At 46.7% G+C, this 19,116-nt stretch overlaps 1 protein-coding gene across 1 annotated transcript in view; it reads right to left on the bottom strand.

The window, feature by feature from the left end:
* The window catches only part of LOC144683842 (sodium/hydrogen exchanger 2-like), a 197,766-nt gene that overhangs the window by 22,285 nt on the left and 156,365 nt on the right, over positions 1–19,116 (bottom strand). The window contains exons 10-11 of the mRNA XM_078547326.1: positions 17,896–18,015; positions 15,133–15,196 (exon numbers count right to left, since the gene is read on the bottom strand). Of these exons, the coding sequence (XP_078403452.1) occupies positions 15,133–15,196; positions 17,896–18,015 (184 nt within the window). The remainder of the gene's footprint in view (positions 1–15,132; positions 15,197–17,895; positions 18,016–19,116) is intronic.

Raw genomic sequence — 19,116 nt, 5'->3', positions numbered from 1 at the left:
CCCCTTTTGAGTGTCTTTTGAATGCCGTGGAGGCTCGCCACGATGTCCTCTACGCCACTCTGGCCGCAGGATGGGCAGCTGTATCACCAATCCAGCACGGAAGGCGGTGTCAGCAGTGGTCAGTGCCAACGCCCTGCAAAAGACGATAGCCACCTAGTGCCGCAACAGGATGAATAGTCTCATCCGTTCTGCCAGGGTAACTCACTCTTCTCATCACTCTCAACTCACACACTCACAAAATCATCACATATCCACAGGGATCTCACACCTCAAGCGACGACACCACTAACTCTCACACACACCCTCACATCTTCATCAGGCTCATATCCCCTGGAGCTCACATCCTCATCCTATCCATGGCTCCGCTCAACACACAAATATTCCACGCAGTGCCATGTGTCCTGTTCACACTCTCTCCATCTGTTTCCATGCAGGAGAAGCTGGCTCACAACAGCAGGGAGAGGTCTCAGACTGGGGATGGTGTGGGCCGCATTAGGCCCCTCACTCACTTTGAGGAGTGTGCCATCGCACTGACTGATGAGGGTGTGGACCCTGCCTGTGGTGACGGTTGGTGGTGAACACCCACATAAGGATCCTTCACCACATCATCCTTCTCTCAACGCAACTGTGAGTGCTCGCTCTCCTGCTTTTGACTCTGCTGCCAAGCACTAATTATCTCTACTTCGGTTCACAGGGAGCACTGCCACATGACTGACTCCCTCAGCCAACCAGTCCCTCAGCTCCATCCAGGTCCTCACCTCCAACCAGAAGGACACCTCCTCCATTGAAGAGCTGGAAATAAACTGTTTGGAAGACCCGTCACAGCACTTACCCACACCCTCCACCAGCGCAGAGACACACATCTCTGTGTGTGGAACCTTAGATCTAGAGCAGACTCGGGTTCACAATCTGGTGGTCATCGCACGGACACATGTCAACAGCAGGAGGTGGCGGGTTCAGTTGAGCTTCCTGGCACTCGGAGGACTGCTGGGGAAAAGGCATCCATGAGGTCCGAGTCAGATGATGATGCCTTGTATTCAGCCTTCCAATACAACATTGAGAGTCAGCAGAAGGTAGGGGAACATCACACAGAGATGTTGGAAGCCCTCAACAGAGTAGCTCGTGAATCAAAGGAGTGTGCCGGCCTGCTCTCTGATGAAGTGGTGCCCACATGTGCGCATATAGAAGATTCCATGGTGAGGATGGCAGATGCCACGGAGACCCTGGTCCAGCAGAATGCAGAGATGAGTACAGACTTGCACTCCATCACGGGAGCCATGGGTGAGTTCCTGCAGTGGCAAGAGGGAAATGGGGCACCTCGACTCCCCCCAAGTGTTCCTTCCCCTCAAGAAGTCAGGCCAGGGGCCTTGGGCACCCAAAGGGAGGAGGAGCACCAAGGATACCCCTGGGTCATCCACTCAGTAATCTCAGAGGCTGTCCACTCCCTCCGAGTCCACTTTGCCTGTGAGTCCCTCAACCTTGTCCTCTGTCGCCGCAGAGAGAGCAGCAGGTCCACGGGTGATTCTGGAGGGAGATGTGTGTGTGTGGCAGGGCCTTTTGCAGCCTCATGCAAGCCTAAGGATCTTTCCTATGTCACACTCATCTCAATGTCCCGAGCATTTTCAATGCTGCCTGCTGGGGTTCGCTTTCAGTCATCTGAGTTGACCTGTATCTCCGCCCGCCCACAGTTTGCACTGCTGTGCAGCACCTGATCTCGCCCACCACCACTGTCATTTCATTTTCAATTTGGACAGCATGATGCTAATTCAGTTTTACTTTCGTTCTCCCATTCTTTACTCTCCCCCAGCCACCCATTTCCTTTGCCCCATCGCAGTTGATCCCCCGGCATCACGTTCCACCTCCCCTCCGTAACCTACCAGCCACAGCTCTTCTCCTTCGGGGATGTCCAGGTGAACGTGCACGTTCCCTTCCTTCCTGAAAATCCCACCCCCATCCCCATCCACCTCCCCGACATCCTCCTTCCCACCCCCAGGGTCTGCGTCTGCCTCCGAGTCACCACCAACGACCTTCGCCGTCCCTCCTACTACTACTATCAAACCGTCACCCTCCCACCCTACCACCTCACTCTACCCTCGGTCATTCTCACCATTCCCTCATACCAGACCCATCCTCAGTTCGCTCCCCAAGAGGCAGTCATGGACCCATCAGACCCCTCCCGTCACCTGGACATCCCGCCCTCCGGACCCCTTTTGCCTCCAGAAACCCTCCCCACCAGAACTCCTCCCCCCCCTTAGTCCCCCCACCCCCCCAGATTCCGCTCCCACTTAGTCCCTCCCCCTTCCTGACTCCCTCAGACACCCTTACTTCTTCCTGCAGCTTTACTCCTTCCCCCTTCCCAACTCCTTCCTCCACCCTTATTTGTTCCTCCACTATTACTCCCTCCCCTCGATGCACTCCTTCATCCCCCCAAGACTCCTTCCCCTTTCCATACTCCTTCCCCCCACCGAGACTCCCTCCCCTCTCCGCACTCCTTCCTCCCCCCATCTCCTTCCCCTCTCAGCACTCCTTCCCACTCTGAACTCCTTCCCTTACATCTTCCACCTCCCCTTACACCTATCTCCCCTGTTACCCCCTACTCCTCGTACTTCTTCTCCGCCCAACCTTACCCCGACACCTTCATTCCACCCTCCCAACCTCATCCTCCCTGACACCTCTTCTTCTTGAGTTAAGGGTGAGAATTGATGTGTGGAATTGTGATATAGTAGCCATCACTGAGACGTGGTTGAGGGAGGAGCAGGATTGGCAGCTCAACATTCCGGGATATAGAATCTTCAGACGAGACAGGGGAGGGGGTAAAGACGAGGAGGCATTGCATTATTAGCTAAGGAGACAGTTACTGCAGTAAGGAGAGATGATATCTTGGAGGGGGCATCGAACGAAGCTTTATGGGTAGAGCTTAGGAATAAAAAAGGGGCAACCACATTGTTAGATGTTTATTATAGACCCCCAGATAGTCAGCGGGAAATTGAGGAGCAAATATGTGCACAATTTGCAGAGGTGTATAAAAGCAATGACAATAGGGTAATTATATTGGGTGATTTCAACTTTCCCAACATTAATTGGGATAGACATAGTGTTAAGGGCTTGGACGGAGTGGATTTCTTGAAATGTGTACAGGAGAACTTTTTAGATCAATACGTAGAGGGTCCAACAAGGGACAGTGCATGACTGGACCTAATTCTGGGGAATGAAGCCGGACAGGTGGCTGAGGTGGTGGTGGGGGAGCATTTTAGTGACAGCGACCACAACATGGTACAATTTAAGTTTGTTATGGAGAAAGAAATAGACAAATTGCAAAAAAATGTTCTGGATTGGGGGAGAGTAGATTTTAGTAAAAGAAGGCAGGATCTGGCCAAGGTAGACTGGGAACAGCTACTTGTGGGGAAATCTACAGAGGAACAGTGGGGGGGGGCATTCAAAAGAGATATGGGGAGGGTACAGGCTCAACACGTTCCATCTACAGTGATAGGAAGGAGTAACAAGCCCAGAGAACCATGGATGACCAGATATATTCAGGTTACGATGAGAAGGAAAAGAGAGGCTTTTAGTAGGTACAAGGGAAGCAAATCAACAGAGGCACTAGTGGAGTACAGAAAGTGCAGGGTGGAGCTTAAGAAAGCAATTAGGAGAGCAAAGAGGGGATATGAGAAAGCTCTGGCTGGTAAAAGTAGGGAAAATCCCAAGATATTCTATAAGTATATCAATGCGAAGAGGATAAACAGGGAAAGAGTAGGGCCCATAAGGGACCAAGGGCGCAATCTATAGGTGGAGCCAGAGGACATCGCTAGAGTGTTGAATGAATACTTCACATCTGTCTTCACCCAAGAGAATGAGGATGAAGGTATCGAACTTGGAGAGAGAGACTGCAAGGTTCTTAAGCAGATTGATATAGGGAGTGACAAGGTATTGGAGGTGTTGGCAGGTTTAAAAGTGGACAAATCTCCAGGTCTGGATGATTTGTGTCGCAGACTGCTGAGGGAGGCAAGGGAGGAGATCGCAGGGGCTCTGACCCAAATTTTTAATCCCTTTCTGGCCATGGGGGAGGTGCCAGGCGATTGGAGAACAGCTAATGTGGTTCCGCTATTTAAGAAAGGTTGTAGAGATAAGCCAGGGAGTTACAGGCCAGTGAGGCTCATGTCAGTGGTAGGGAAACTACTGGAGAAAATTCTGAAGGAGAGAATCTATCTCCACTTGGAGAGGTAAGGTTTGATCAGGGATAGTCAGCATGGCTTTGTCAGAGGGAGGTCATGCCTAACACATTTGATTGAAATTTGAGGAGGTGACCAGGTGTGTAGATGAAGGTCGTGCAGTTGATGTAGTTTATATGGATTTCAGCAAAGCCTTTGACAAGGTCTCACAAGGAAGACTTATAAAGAAGGCAAGTGCACATGGGATACAGGGTAATTTGATAAGGTGGATTCAAAATTGGCTTAGTTGTAGAAGACAGAGGGTGATGACAGAAGGATGCTTTAGTGACTGGAAGACAGTGTCCAGTGGCATACCACAGGGATCTGCGCTGGGTCCCCTATTATTTGTCATTTATATAAACAACATAGATGACTATGTGGGGGGTAGGATTAGTAAGTTTGCGGATGACACAAAGATTGGCCGGGTGTTTAACAGTGAGGTTGAGTGTCTTGGGCTACAGGAAGATATAGATGGGATGGTCAAATGGGCAGATAAGTGGCAGATGGAATTTAATCCGTAAAAGTGTGAGGTGATACACTTTGGAAGGAATAATTTGACAAGGAAGTATTCAATGAATGGCATGACACTAGGAAGTTCTGAGGAACAAAGGGACCTTGGCATGTGTGTCCATAGATCTCTGAAGGAGGGGCATGTTGGTGGGGTGGTGAAAAAGGCATACGAGACACTTGCCTTTGTCAATCGAGGCATAGATTACAAAAGTAGGGAGGTCATGTTGGAGTTGTATAGAACCTTGTTGAGGCCACAGCTGGAGTACTGTCTGCAGTTCTGGTTGCCACATTATAGGAAGGATGTGATTGCACTGGAGGGGGTGCAGAGGAGATTCACCAGGATGTTGCCTGGGATGAAACATTTAAGTTATGAAGAGAGGTTGGATAGACTTGGGTTGTTTTCGCTGGAGCAGAGAAGACTGAGGCGCGACCTGATTGAGGTGTACAAGATTATGAGGGGCATGGACAGGGTGGATAGAGAGCAGCTATTCCCCTTAGTTGAAGGGTCAGTCACAAGGGGACATAAGTTCAAGATGAGGGGCAGGAGGTTTAGGGGGGATATGAGGAAAAACTTTTATACCCAGAGGGTGGTGACAGTCTAGAATGTGCTGCCTGGGAGGGTGGTGGAGGCGGGTTGCCTCACATCCTTTAAAAAGTACCTGGATGAGCAGTTGGCACGTCATAACATTCAAGGCTATGGGCCAAGTGCTGGTAAATGGGATTAGGTAGGTAGGTCAGGTGTTTCTCATGCGTCGGTGCAGGCTCGATGGGCCGAAGGGCCTCTTCTGCACTGTGTGATTCTGTAACTTGGCAGGATTGTGGGGAACCAAGACATAGGCCAGGATTTTACAGCCCCTCCTGCCCGGTGGGCTATTACGGTCCGGCCGAACTGAGTGGAGATTTAAATGGCTCGCTGCATCCGCCAGGGGGAGACACGCTGCAGCGGGGCCGTAAAATGCTGGCCACGATATTAAAGAGGAAAAGCAAAGTGTACAGATAATTGGGAGGGACACTTAGCACTAATGTAGCAAATAGTAAGTTGCTAGGTGTGGTCAGAATAAAATGGAATGTAATAAGGTTTAATACATTAGGGTTACTGTGCACGTATGTGAGTGTGTGCGGTGTGGTAAACGAGATTGATGAGTTTCAGGCTCAGATAACCACATGGAAATATGATATTGTGGGGATAGCGAAGACCTGGCTCAAAGAAGGGCAGGACTGGGTATTAAATATTCCTAAGTATAAGGTGTTTAGGAATGATAGGAAAGGGAAGAAAGGAGGAAGAAGGAGTTTCTAGAGTGTGTTAAAGAAGCCAGACAGATGAAGGGGGCCAGGCAGGTAGTGAGGGAATCCCCAGGGCGCATCTTGCTCGCAAACCGTTTTTCGGCCTTGGGGAGCAGTGAGAGTGACTCTGTGGAGGCCAACCAGAACCAAGGCCATGGCACTCTGGGTGACCCAGCTGCTCAGGGCGGGAGGAAGAAGTGTGGAAGGGCAGTAGTGATAGGGGATTCGTTAGTGAGGGGAGTAGACAGGCACTCCTGCGGCCATAGGCATGACTCCAGGATGGTGTGTTGCCTCCCAGTTGCCAGGGTCAAGGATGTTCAGAACAGCTGCAGGGCATCCTGAAGGGGGAGGGTGAACAGCCAGAGGTCGTGGTTCATGTTGGGACCAATGACATAGGAAGAAAGAGGAATGAGGTCCTGCAAGCAGACTTTAGGGAGTCATAGAATCATAGAGGTCTACAGCGCAGAAAAAGACCCTTTGGCCCATCGAGTCTGCGCTGGTCAAACAAGTACCTAACTATTCTAATCCCATCTTCCAGCACTAGGTAGGAAATTGAAAAGCAGGTCTTCAAAGGTAGTAATCTCTGGATTAGTCCCAGTGCCACGCAGTAGTGAGTATAGGTACAGAAAGATAGAGCTGATGATTGCTTGGCTGAAGAGATGGTGCAGGAGGGAGGGCTTTAGATTCCTGGGGCGCTGGGACCATTTCTGTGGGAGGTGGGACCTGTACCAGTTGGATGGGTTACATCTGAACAGGAAGACGGCCAACATCCTCGTGGTGAGGTTTGCTAGTATTGTTGGGGCGGATTGAAACTAAATTGGCAGGGGGATGGGATTGTGAAATGTAGATCAGAGGGGAGAGAAGCTGAGATGGAATTAGAAGTTAAAACGCTAGTAAGTGAGTTTGGAAGACAGAGGAAACATAGGCTAGATCAGAAAGAAGTGAGTTTAGCAAGGCTAAATAGAATATATTTTAATTCAAGGAACCTGAGGTATATAACAGATGAGCTGAGGGCACAGATAGGCACGTGGAAGTAGGATAACATAGCTATGACCGAGACTTGGCTAAAAGGGCAGGATTGGCAGCTCAACATTCCTGGTTACAGGGTATTAAGGTGAGATAGAGAGGGGGATAGAAGAGGAGGGTGGATTGCAATATTGATCAAGAAATCAATTATGGCAGTGAGGAGGGATGATATCTTGGAAGGATCATCAGATGAAGACATATGGGTAGAAGTAAAAAACACAAAAGGGGCAAACATTGTTCGGTGTGTGCTGTAGGCCCCCATAGAGTCAGGGAGAGATAGAGGATCAAATATGTCATCAAATTTCAGAGAAGTGTAAGAATAATAAGGCAGTAATAGTGGGGGATTTTAACTACCCAAATATTAACTGGGATAGTTTTAGTGTGCAAGGTAGGGAGGGAACAGAATTCTTAAGTTGCATCCAGGAGAACTTTTTTAGCCAGTACATAGAAATCCCAACAAGGGAGGAGGCAGTTCTGGACCTAATATTCAGAAATGAGCCCGGGCAGGTGAAAGGCGTATCAATAGGGGAGCATTTTGGAAATACTGACCATAACTCAGTTAGACTGCATAGTTATGGAAACGGATAAGGTTGGGCCGGGAATAAAAGTTCTAAACTGGGGAAAGGCTAATTTTACAAAGATGAGACGTGATTTGGCCCAAGTGAACTGGGAGTAGCTACTTGTAGCTGAAACTGTGTCAGAGCAGTGCGAGGCATTCAAGGAAGAAATAGCGAGAGTACGGGGCAAATATGTTCCCGTAAAGCCGGCGGCGGGGGGGGGGGGGGGGGCGGGGACACCAAGTCTGGAGGATCCTGGATGTCAAGAGACATAAAGGTTAGGGTAAAGAAAAAGAGAAGCTTATGGCAGATACCCCAGATACCGAGGGCTCAATATGGCAGAGTCCTTCGAGGAGTATAAAAAGTGCAGAGGGGGACTTAAAAAGGAAATTAGGAAAGCTAAGAGAGTGCATGAGAAAATGTTGGTGGGTAGAATAAAGGAAAACCCAAAGGGGTTTTTTAAATATATAAAGAGCAAGAGAATGACTAGGGAAAGAGTAAGGCTAATTAGGGGCCATCGAGGTAATGTGTGTGTGGACCCAGAAGACACGGGTGCAGTCCTCAATGAATACTTTGCGTCAGTCTTCACAATGGAAAAGGGTGACGCAGTATCGACATCAGGGTGGAGGACTGTGAAATATTAGAGGAAATTAACATAGAGAGAGAGGAGGTGCTAGCGGGTTTAGCGGCTTTAAAAGTGGATAAATCTGCAACCCTGGATGAGATGTATCCCAGACTGTTGAGCGAGGCAAGGGAAAAAATATCAGGGGCCTTGGCAGTAATTTTCAAATCCTCTCTGGTCACAGGTGAAATGCTAGAGGACAGGAGGACTGCTAACATTGTCCCATTATTAACAAAGGAAGGAAGGGATAGACCAGGAAATTACAGGGCTAGTTAGTCTAACATTGGTGGTGAGGAAGTTCCTGGAAAGAATTCTGAGGGACAGAATATATCTGCACTTGAAGAGACATGGATTAATCAGGGATACTCAGCATGGATTTGTTAAAGGAAGGTCGTGTTTGACACATTTGGTTGAATATTTTGAGGAGGTGACCAGGAGTGTTAATGAGAGTAATGCATTTGATGTGGTCTACATGGACTTTAACAAGTCTTTTGATAAGGTCCCTCATGGCAGACTGGTCAAGGAATTAAGAGCCCATGGAATCCAAGGTAAAGTGGAACATTGGATCCAAAATTGGCTGAGAGGCAGGAAGCAGAGGCTGATGGTACAGGGATGTTTCTGTGACTGGAATTCTGGTTCCAGTGGGGTTCCACAGTGCTCAGTGCTGGGGCCCTTGCTGTTTGTGGTGTATATAAATGATTTGGACTTAAATGTAGGGAGTATGATCAAGAAGTTCGTGGATAACACAAAAATTGGTAGGGTGGTAAATAGTGAGGATGATAGCCATAAACTGCAGTGGGACATCAATGGATTGGCCGGGTGGCCTGAGCAGTGGGAACTGGAATTCAACCTGGAAGGTAATGTACTTGGGGAGGGCTAACAAGGCAAGGGATTATACTACGAATGGTAAGACCCTGGAAAGTACTGAAGATCGGAGGGACTTTGGTGTGCATTTCCATAGATACCTGAACGTAGCAGAGCAGGCAGGTAAGGTGGTTAAGAAGGCATATGGGATACTTGCCTTTATTAACCGAGGCATAGAATACAAGAGCTGGGAAGTTATGCTGGAACTGTATAAAATGCTGGTTAGGCCACAACTGGAATACTGCATGCAGTTCTGGTCACCATATTATAGGAAGGATGTGATTGAACTGGAGAGGGTTCAGAGGAGATTTACTAGGATCCTGCCTGGGCTGTAGGGTCTGAGATATGAGGAAAGATTGGATAGGCTGGGATTGTTTTCCTTGGAGCAACGAAGATTGAGAGGGGACCTGTTAGAGTTGTTGGGGCGTGGATAGGGTGGATATGAAGGCACTTTTTCCATTAGTAGAGGGGTCAATAACCAGGGGGCATAGATTTAGGGTAAGAGGTAGAAGGCTAAGAGGGGAGTTGAGGAGAAAGAAATGTTTTCACCCAGAGGGTAGTGTGAGTCTGGAACTCACTGCATGAAAGGGTGGTTGAGTCAGAAACTCACGTAATATTCAAGAAGTATTTAGATATTCACTTGCGTTACCATAGCCTCCAGGGCTATGGGCCAAGCGCTGGAAAATGGGATTATTGTAGTCAGATCTTTGTTGGCGCGCACACGATGGGCCAAATGGCCTCCTTCTGTGCTGCAAATGCCTGTGAGTCTATGGCCAGGATTTTCCCATCGGCGATTTGGGGGCAGGGCCCGCTCGCCAACGGGAAAATGACGCGGGATGACATCGGGAGGAACCCCCGACGTCATCCTGGTCCCTTTAAATTTTCAGGAAGGCGGGAGGACAGCAAAATCAGCTGTCCGCCCGCCAACCTGTCAATGGCCAATTAAGGCCATTGACTGGCTAATTAAGATTGTTAAAGACCTGCCCGTCCAACCTTAAGGCTGGCGGGCAGGCCAGGAGCCCCAGCGGGCTCCTGATAATACATGAAACCTCATCCACTGGCAGGATGAGGTTTCATGTTCCTTTTTAAAAACTTTAATAAATGTTGTTATATTTATTAACATGTCCCATCTTGTGTGACATTGTCACATGAGGGGGACATGTTAATAAGTTTTATATTCTTTTATTTTTAATGTTTTTGACACTGTCACTGATCTTCCTGAGCCAGCACTTTGCCTCAGGGAGATGTGCACTCTTTCGCGCACATGCGCGAAAGAGCGCGAGAGAGTTCACTTTGACAGATGGGGAGTCCCTCCCACCCAGCACAGGAAGCGCATAGCACTTCCTGTCGGGCAGGCCACTGGGTGGGCCTTAATTGGCCTTAATTGGCCTGCCCACTCAAAATGGTGGCGGGCCCCGTTTCGGCAGCGGAATTTGGCTGTCCACCCGTCGCCGAGCCGGTGGTGCCCGCCCGCCCATCGAGGTAAGAATCCTGCCCTATGAGTCTAAGTGTTTATTGGAATATTTGGATGCACTGATCAGCATGTCCTACATAATTTTCTGTACATCTAAGTCACAATCTCTGAGAATTATTTAGGCCCCAACAAGCAGCACAGCCAAACTCCTCAGATCTGCTCACTTCACACACACAGCTCTCCACGGGCAGTTTTCATTCTTGGACTGTACCCCTGTATTTGCAGCCACAGTCCATTGGCTGCTCTGTTTAAATAAGTGTAAATTGAGTTGTAATTTAAGCCACTGCCTTTTATCAAGGTTGAATGTTTAGAGGTTAGGAGAGTGTACAGGCAATTTTCTATTCTGATATTTCCACTCACAGTAGCCATCTCATTTACATTCAATACCTTCCTGGAATAAAATGTCAGCAATACCAAGGCCCATCCATAAACGGTACTGAAATGAACGTAGGCCAGGATTTTATGACCCCTCCCGCCCAGCGGGATATTACGGTCCCACCGAACTGAATGGAGATTTAAATGGCTCACCACATCCACTGGGAAGGAGACATGCCACAGTGGGACTGTAAGATCCTGGTCGTAATCTAGTTGGGGCTCAAGACACTAGTCTTGTATATGCTCCGCTTTGGAAATGATCAGAGTGAAACTGGACCTCAAGCAGAAAGGCAGTGGTCCAATTTAGGGGGCCAGGCCACAGCTTCCCAATACTAACCCATTGAGGCTGACAGAACAATTTGGTACAGTCTTGCCACTGCGCCACTCAAGGCAATTGTGTCCTGCTTTAGATGCGGTCCGATGTCCAGGCCCTTTTTATCCCTCTATCGATTCTTGTAGTTAGATAAAACACCCATTGTACCTCTCCATTAACACCGTATGGTTTCTCAGTGCTAGTTTTAAACCCAAACTTGCAGGGGCAGAGGGTGCCGTTTTAGATTGCACCTTGCTCTCACTTGCGCATTCGCTCTGAGTAAAGCTTAAAGCTTTATTTTTAACGACTCCCAAACGTGCTCAGTAAGCTTCGTACATGAATAAAAGATGACAGAAGTCGTGCTACACACTCAGAAAGGCACAGCAGCTTATATATTGCAGGCTGAATCCTGAAGCTGGCAACAGATATTACAATGGAATCCACAACTAGATTTTTAAGTTATTGTTGAGATAAGTCAGACCGCAGATAAATGAATTTTGTTTTCTGTGGTGCCTGATGTCTCGAATGGAAACAGTCCATAATGTATTGCATTTCAGGTAATTACATTAAGTGGTTTGCGACAGTTAATTTAAACTAATGTCAGGCAGATGGTGCTTTGTCATGGAGGGACTTTAAATTCATATACTGTGATTTGTAAGCTATATTCTTCTAAAGGTGAGTTATTTTTTATTGTAAATTTACCAACCCTCCCCCCACCCAAACATGACATCAAAATATGGTTGTATTACACCAGATTCTGGGACTTATGGCATATTTTGGAGATCAGATTCTGTGAACTGTCCTTCATAATTAGGCATTTTACTTTATGGTGACTAATCTTGTGACTAATTGCATGAGTTAGGGGATTTCTAAGAGTAATTTGGGGATAGTATGCCATGATTTACTCCATTTTTTCCATATGTTCTCACATATCCTTACAGTCTGCAAAGTAAGTATGTCATGCAGAGCACTTTATTGTAGCTGGGCAAGTCCATTTATAATGGTGTTTCTGCTGTAATTAGGGAACAGGTTTATGTACCAGGCTCCTAAAAGGGGGAGGTGGTGGCACAGTGGTAGTGTCACTGGCAGCCCAGCCTAATGCCCTGGGGATATGTTAACTAATAAAATCTGGAATTGAAAGCTAGGTTGGATTTTCCAGCCCCGCCCACCACCAGGATCGTCCAGTCTGCCGAAAGTCAATGGACATTTGGCTGGGCCACCACATCACCCATGGCAGGGCAGGAAATCCCGGCCCTAGTCTCAGTGATGGTGACCATGAAACTCTCATGAATTGTTGTAAAAACCCATCTGCTTCACTTTAGGGAAAGAAATCTGCCATCCTTACACAATCTGGCCTACACGTGACTCCAGACCTACAGCAATGTGGCTGGCTCTTAACTACTCTCTGAAATGGCTTAGCAAACCAAGCAAAGGTAATTAGGGATGGGTTACAAATGTTGGCCTTGCCAGCGATGGTCGCATCCCACACAGGAATAAAGAAATAAGGGGATAAGTTCACAATGAATCTGCCGCGATTTAATGCAGGGCTGGATTCATCAGTGCGCGTGTGTGGCCTGGCAAGTAACAAGCTTGCATGGTGGGACCTGTAGAGATTTTTCAGCTAATATTAATCCTGAAAAACATGTGAGTTTGGGTGCAGGAGGAATTAAAAGTTTAAAAGGTTTCAAACCCAAATCTAACCCGCTTCGAACCTGCCTGCTTCCAGTTTTAATGGATGCACGACAAGAGATGGGAGACTAAACTGCTCCCAATGGCTGCATGATTCCCTTATTAACATAGGTTCCCTGATTGACATAGGTTTTATCTCTGTCCCAGCTTAAACGTCGACTGGCCAGATTCCCCATGCTTCAGAAAATTCGGCAGCCGAAGGGAGGTGAGGATTGCTGCATGGAACAAGACAGAGCTGCTTGTGCGCCAGGAGGAACAGGAGTGCTTCTATTAGGCTTACCTGTAAATCATCCTCAGCAGGCCCCACTACCACCACCCACGCCCACCCCATCCCAGACCATATCCAGCAATCCAATGTCTACCCCTGTGATCTACACACCGACCTCTCCTGTGAACTTTAACCCCTCTCCACTGCCTCCTATTATGAAAACCAGACTTACCTTGGTGAGGGTGAAGGTTGGGAACTCCAAACCCCGCTAAACCTTGGAGGTTTTGAGCATGTGCAGATCGGGATAGGGTTGCACATGTGCAATTTAGCAGTGTAAGTTCTTTGGGCTGAGAATAAGCCTGCGCAGAGATGAAAAATGGCACAGAAACCTGGATCACATGGCTGGGAGCAGAGTGCCATTGGAAACAAGTGTCCCAGGCAAGGGATGGAAAGGTCAGACAGGGAGAGATCCAAGAAGGAGAGGGGACAGGGAGAGGCCTTAAAACAGTCCCAGGCAGGAGACAGGGATAAGAAGAGGTCCCAGTTAAGTTAAAAGTAGGAAATAGGTTGCATTAGCAGACTTTAAGTGAAGAGGGCTCAGGAGAAGCCCTGGCAATCCAAGATGAATTAGAAGAAGTCCTGAAGATCCAAGAAGACAGCCGAAGATTGGTGACTCTGTGCTGTGAGCCGTTGGGGCAAAGGTGCCCCTTTGGAGCACTGGTGTTCTGCTCAACGTGGCTGAAGATCTGAAATTATGTTTATGAGTTGGTGTTTGGGTCAGGAATCCAGGGGAGCGGAATCGTGGGAGATGAGATTGAAACCCTGCGAAGTGGGCTGTTGTTGAAGCCATCCGAGTTGGAGCAACTTTTGCTGAGAATTCCAAAGTTAGATCTTTGAAGGCGAAGACTGGAAACCCTTGTGAGAGAGACAGAGTTTCAGTGAGATTGGTTGACTCGCAATGTCACTGATGTCTGGGTGGATTGTTAAGAAATCCATGAACCCTGCCTTGGTCGCATGTGCCAATTATTGTGTAGAGTGTTGTGTTGGAACACATTTGGCTTGTTAATTCGCACACACCTCATACTTAGCCTGAATGTTAGAGTATAAGATATATTTTATCTTATATTTACTTTTGTTTGTTCAAAACCATGAAATCTTCTGGCTTTATTCACTGAACAAGTGCCTCAAATGATAATCAGATTGGGAAATTCATCCCTCTGGGTTTCCCAATTGCTAAAGTGACCAGCCCCTATTCCGCCTCATACCCCCGCACCGCCCCCCAACCCCCCCCACCCCCACAACTGTTCTCTTCTTCCCTTTCCCTTAAATCCTAGGCTTCATTTCCATGTCCAGTTCAAAACTACTGCTCAAACCTGGCAAGATGCAAACCAAAATTTGGGTGGCAGGAGATTGCTACTAGGGACATGGATAAAGGATCCCCTAAATCAGGTAGATTGTGGGTGCAACAATAATCGGGAGTGGGTAGGGGAAGCCAAGAGCAGGACAGGTCCAATGTTTCCCGATGGGACCTAGACGAGAACTTCTGCCCTCCTGGCCCACAAGAAAATCTAAAACATTTAGAAGAAAATGTATCTGCCTGCGCCTCTTCAGGCTCACTATCCAGCTTTTGTCTTGAGGGGTATAGCACTCTGTTAGAACTGCCCCTACCCTCCACCAAGTTAAAATTGGGGCCTTTATTTTGGTGAGCGAGTGGTTAATCTATGGAACAGTCTTTCTAAGGAGATGGTGGAAGCAGCTAGCATTGATTTTTTTGAATCAGATTCATTGAAATTAAATCAATTTCCTTCAGAAAATAACATTTTGGGATACAGTTTATGAGTAATCTCTGACCTAAGGTGCAGTAAGTCGCATCTCGGGAAGACCTAACATTTTGACATTTCACAGAGATAAAATAGAAAACAAATTGATGACAGTTTTACATGAGGCTCCAAATTCCTAAGCTACACTCAGAGGAAATATATGGGTAAATAATGTTTCTTACCTGTAAGGGATCGAGCTAGTTTGCCCTTCTTTTGTGATTCACCAGCAAGACAAATTGATCTTTTCTGTGATGCAAAGAAATAAAGAGCTATTTATGAATTGTGCTCCTTCGGCTGCCTGTCCCCTGACATCAGTGATTCATTCATCAATCTGTGAAGGCTGTATGTTCTACACTTGTCGAGTTGAAGAAACCGGCCTGCGTAGACAGTACTGTGTCTGCATCGACCACAATTTGAGACTTTTAGCCACTAAAGAGAAGCTCCGTTTCTCACTCACTTGATCCAGAGCCAGTTATTTAACACCTCTGGTGCACAGTTATTTCCAAAGATTTATTGTGACATGTATGTGTGGCCATTGGAATAGGTTTGGGGCAGATTCCAGAATCTAAACACCATCTTTGCCTTTGTGATGAACCTCCAGTGCAAGGTTGTCATTTGGTATTCTTTATTTCAAGCCAAATGTCAACTAATCATCTGGCATTTGGCTATCAGCCAAGCATTACTCCTTCACAGAGTTATTACAGCACATGAAGAGGCCAATTGGCCCATCAAATGCAGACCATGAAATTAAGCTTCCACCACGAGTAATTTTCCTTATACGAACTCTGCTCTATTACTTGACTAATGAATGTTTCAAGGCAGCTGCCCTGAGTCAAAAATGCAAAGGCCTAGTTTACTGAGCTTAAGCTTTGCCTGTACATTCTGAGTCATCTCAGGCCCACTGTCCACCATTCCTGCCCCACTAATTTTAACCAACAAAAACAAAATCAAATTGAGGGGAGCAACACAAAATGTGTGGCCAGTGGACATGCCCCCCTTCTAATAGAATTAACTCAGAAAAGTAACTCTCCAAAATCATTAATAAAACAAAAAAAGAATCAAATGAGAAGAAAATGAGGCTAGAAATGACTGTGACTGATATAAATATTTGTAAGAGATGTCTTTGTCCCTTGCTCTAATGCAGACATTAACCTATATACTTTAAATGGGGTAATTTCCCCTGTGGAAAGTAGGCAAAGGCATTCCAAACAGGTAAACTAAAGCGGGAATTTCTGGTCCAGTAATTCTTGCCGAAAGTCAGTGGACTATTTGCTGGTTCGCCAAATTTTCCGTTGGTAGCACTCTTGCCTCTGAGTCATAACTGAAGTTGTGGATTCATGTCCCACTCCAGGGGCAGGATTTTTGGGTCGTTGGGCGGATGTGAGGGGCGGGCTCGGGAGCAGCCGGGAGATGGTCTGCTACCCCTGATCGGCCCCCGACCGCGATTTCACGCTGGCTGGCCAATTAACAGCGAGCCAGCGTGTAAGGCACGCTGAAAGGCTCAGAACTGCCGGGGTGGGGGCGGGAGGAGCGCAAGCGCGAAAGTCTATGCATGCGCAGGGCAATGCACACTGAAAGCTCCCTGAAGGCAGGGAACCGCCTCAGGGAGCTGAACAATTTTAAAACCAAAAATAAAGATTTTTAAAATATGAAAAAAATGTCCTGGCATGGGACTAACTCTCAGTAAGATAGGCAAAATAAAAATTCTGCCCAAAAATGTATATTTATTTATTATTTAATTGTGGAAACCTCATCCCGTCCATGGATGAGGTTTGCTAAAAAATCAAAAAGCCACCTGGCCAATTCGCCCATCTTCCAACTGCAAGGTTGTGCAGCAAAAAATAGCTTTCAATTAATTGATTAAGGGCCTTAATAGGCCTCTTAATTATCAGCGGGTGCGCTGCCAACTATCACATGCGCCCGCCATCCGAAATATCGTGCTAGTGCGCGATGACATTGGGACGCTCTACCGAATTCATCACGCACTATTTTATGCCCGATCGGGTCAGGCGCGCGCCGACCCGAGGATGTCAAATCCTTCCCTAGGACTTGAACACAACACCCTCACTGAGGGTGTGCTACACTGTCAGAGCTGCTATCTTTTGGATGATTTGTTAAACTAAGCTCCTGGCTGCTTTCTCAGGTAGGTACTATTTCGGAGAAAAGCAAGGCAGTTATTCCTGGTGTCCTAGCCAATATTTACCCTTTGGTCAAGCTTCCTAGAACAGATTGTCTGGTCATAATCACATTGCACTTTGTGGAAGTTTGCTATGTGCAAATTAGCTGCCATGTTTCTTATATTATTCTGGTGTAGGGTTGCCACAGTGATTAAATGGATTCCTGGAGATTTCATTGCATGACTTGCCCCCATGCACCAACCATTAGTCAGCCAGCACAGACATCCTTCTGACCTACTACCTTCCTACATCATTTGAAAAGCAAAAAAACTCATTATCCAATTGAATGATGCTTGACTGTCAGCCAAAAAGCCTTTTTTTCCCCATTTACAATATTTTTATATCTGGTAAAGAGAAATGTTCAAAGAAAATTTTTAAAAAACATATTTTTTAATAACCCTATGATTTTTTCCCACTACAGACAGCAGTGTCCTGGAGATTGATCTTCAATTCCTGGAGACTCCAGGCCAATCCAGGCAACCCTACTCTATTGTCGGCATCTCAATGTATCTCAATGGCTGTGAAATCCTTTGGGACATTCAGTGATCGTGGAAGGCACTATATAAATGATATGATTCTTTGTTTGTCTTCTAATCTCAGTAATTTCTAGGCTTGCATATATTAACATATGAGGTGATATTTATAAATTATCTGAATTGCAAAATATAACCTGAAAAGAAACACAATTATGCACTTGTGATAAAACAAAATGCTGTAAGAATGAAACATCTATCAGTGAAGACTATCTTCCCAGTTGACTCGATATACCTGCATTAGATTCAGGACGCCATCATCTTTGAGGAGACTCTCTTGACGACGCAGAAAGATCTCTTTGGCTTGATTTGAATTTTTTCCTTGGGGCAGGGTGTGTCTGTTGTAAGACTGCGTCTGTTCAAACAGGACCAATAGATCAAAGTCTCACTTTGTGATACCACACAACCATTATTCATCTGGCTCCTTTCACCACTCATGTTAGGTATTATCAGGTTAAATGATAAAATAGATAGAAAGGAAATTGAAGTAGAAAACGTTTTCTGAAATAAAATAATGGATGAATAGAAACTTTCCAATGGTAGGTTTATTCCAATATATCCCTACACAGCTAAGGGAACGAAACTTCAATTCAATGGGAGGAGTTTTAAAATTCTGAGACACTTGATGTGGTCAGTGGTGCATAGGGAAAACCTATGTCTGGGTTTTCCCACTATACTGAGGAGTTTAAACTCCACAACATCCATCTTTCCTCTTTGACAGGTTCCCTACCCGGAAGTCAGCTTGGTTGCTAGGTTTGGCTTCCAGTTGCTCGTGGAGAAAGCACTCCAGGAAGGCCACAGAACCAGGTAGGTCCAATCCCAATTCCGGGGTGGGTGTATCCCTGACCCTGACGGGGTGGGACGGGGCGCCTTCGATCCATAATTGCAGGGGGTCAGCCAATGCAGGGGTGGCGGGATCTGATCCCGAGGGAAAGATGTCACTCCCAGGGTTCTTGAAGACCAATCTGGAGGTGTCCAATCCCCAAGGGGTGTAGTTGGCATAGTGGGGGATTTTTTTAATTCTTTCGCAGTACATGGGCTTTGCTGGCTAGACCAGCATTTATTATTCATCCCTAATTACCCTTGAGAAGGTAGTGGTGAGCCGCCTTCTTGAACCGCTGCAGAATATGTGGTGTAGGTACACCCACAGTGCTGTTAGGGAGGGAGAGCTAAGGGCATCTTACACATTTCCATTTCCTGTCCATTTACTACACCCAATCCTATTTCTTCACTCATGTTCAAATTGCTCACACAGGCCAGATTTTGTAATTAGTTAGACTGGTCCCTACTCATCAGCTCAAAAATACCTTACCCACAAAATTTCTTAAATTGTGAGCTGGTAAACAGCACAGTGAGAGATATAGGACATGTGGGTTCTGAGTGAACATGGCAAGCAACAGGGTATTGCCTTAACCATGAGATCGAAGGAATAATAAATAAGGAAGTATAAATTAGA

Source organism: Cetorhinus maximus, chromosome 8 (genome assembly GCF_964194155.1).
Source record: "Cetorhinus maximus chromosome 8, sCetMax3.hap1.1, whole genome shotgun sequence".
NCBI lineage: Eukaryota > Metazoa > Chordata > Chondrichthyes > Lamniformes > Cetorhinidae > Cetorhinus > Cetorhinus maximus.
The sequence above is the reverse complement of the archived record's forward strand: the minus strand, read 5'-3'. Positions and strand labels throughout refer to the sequence as shown.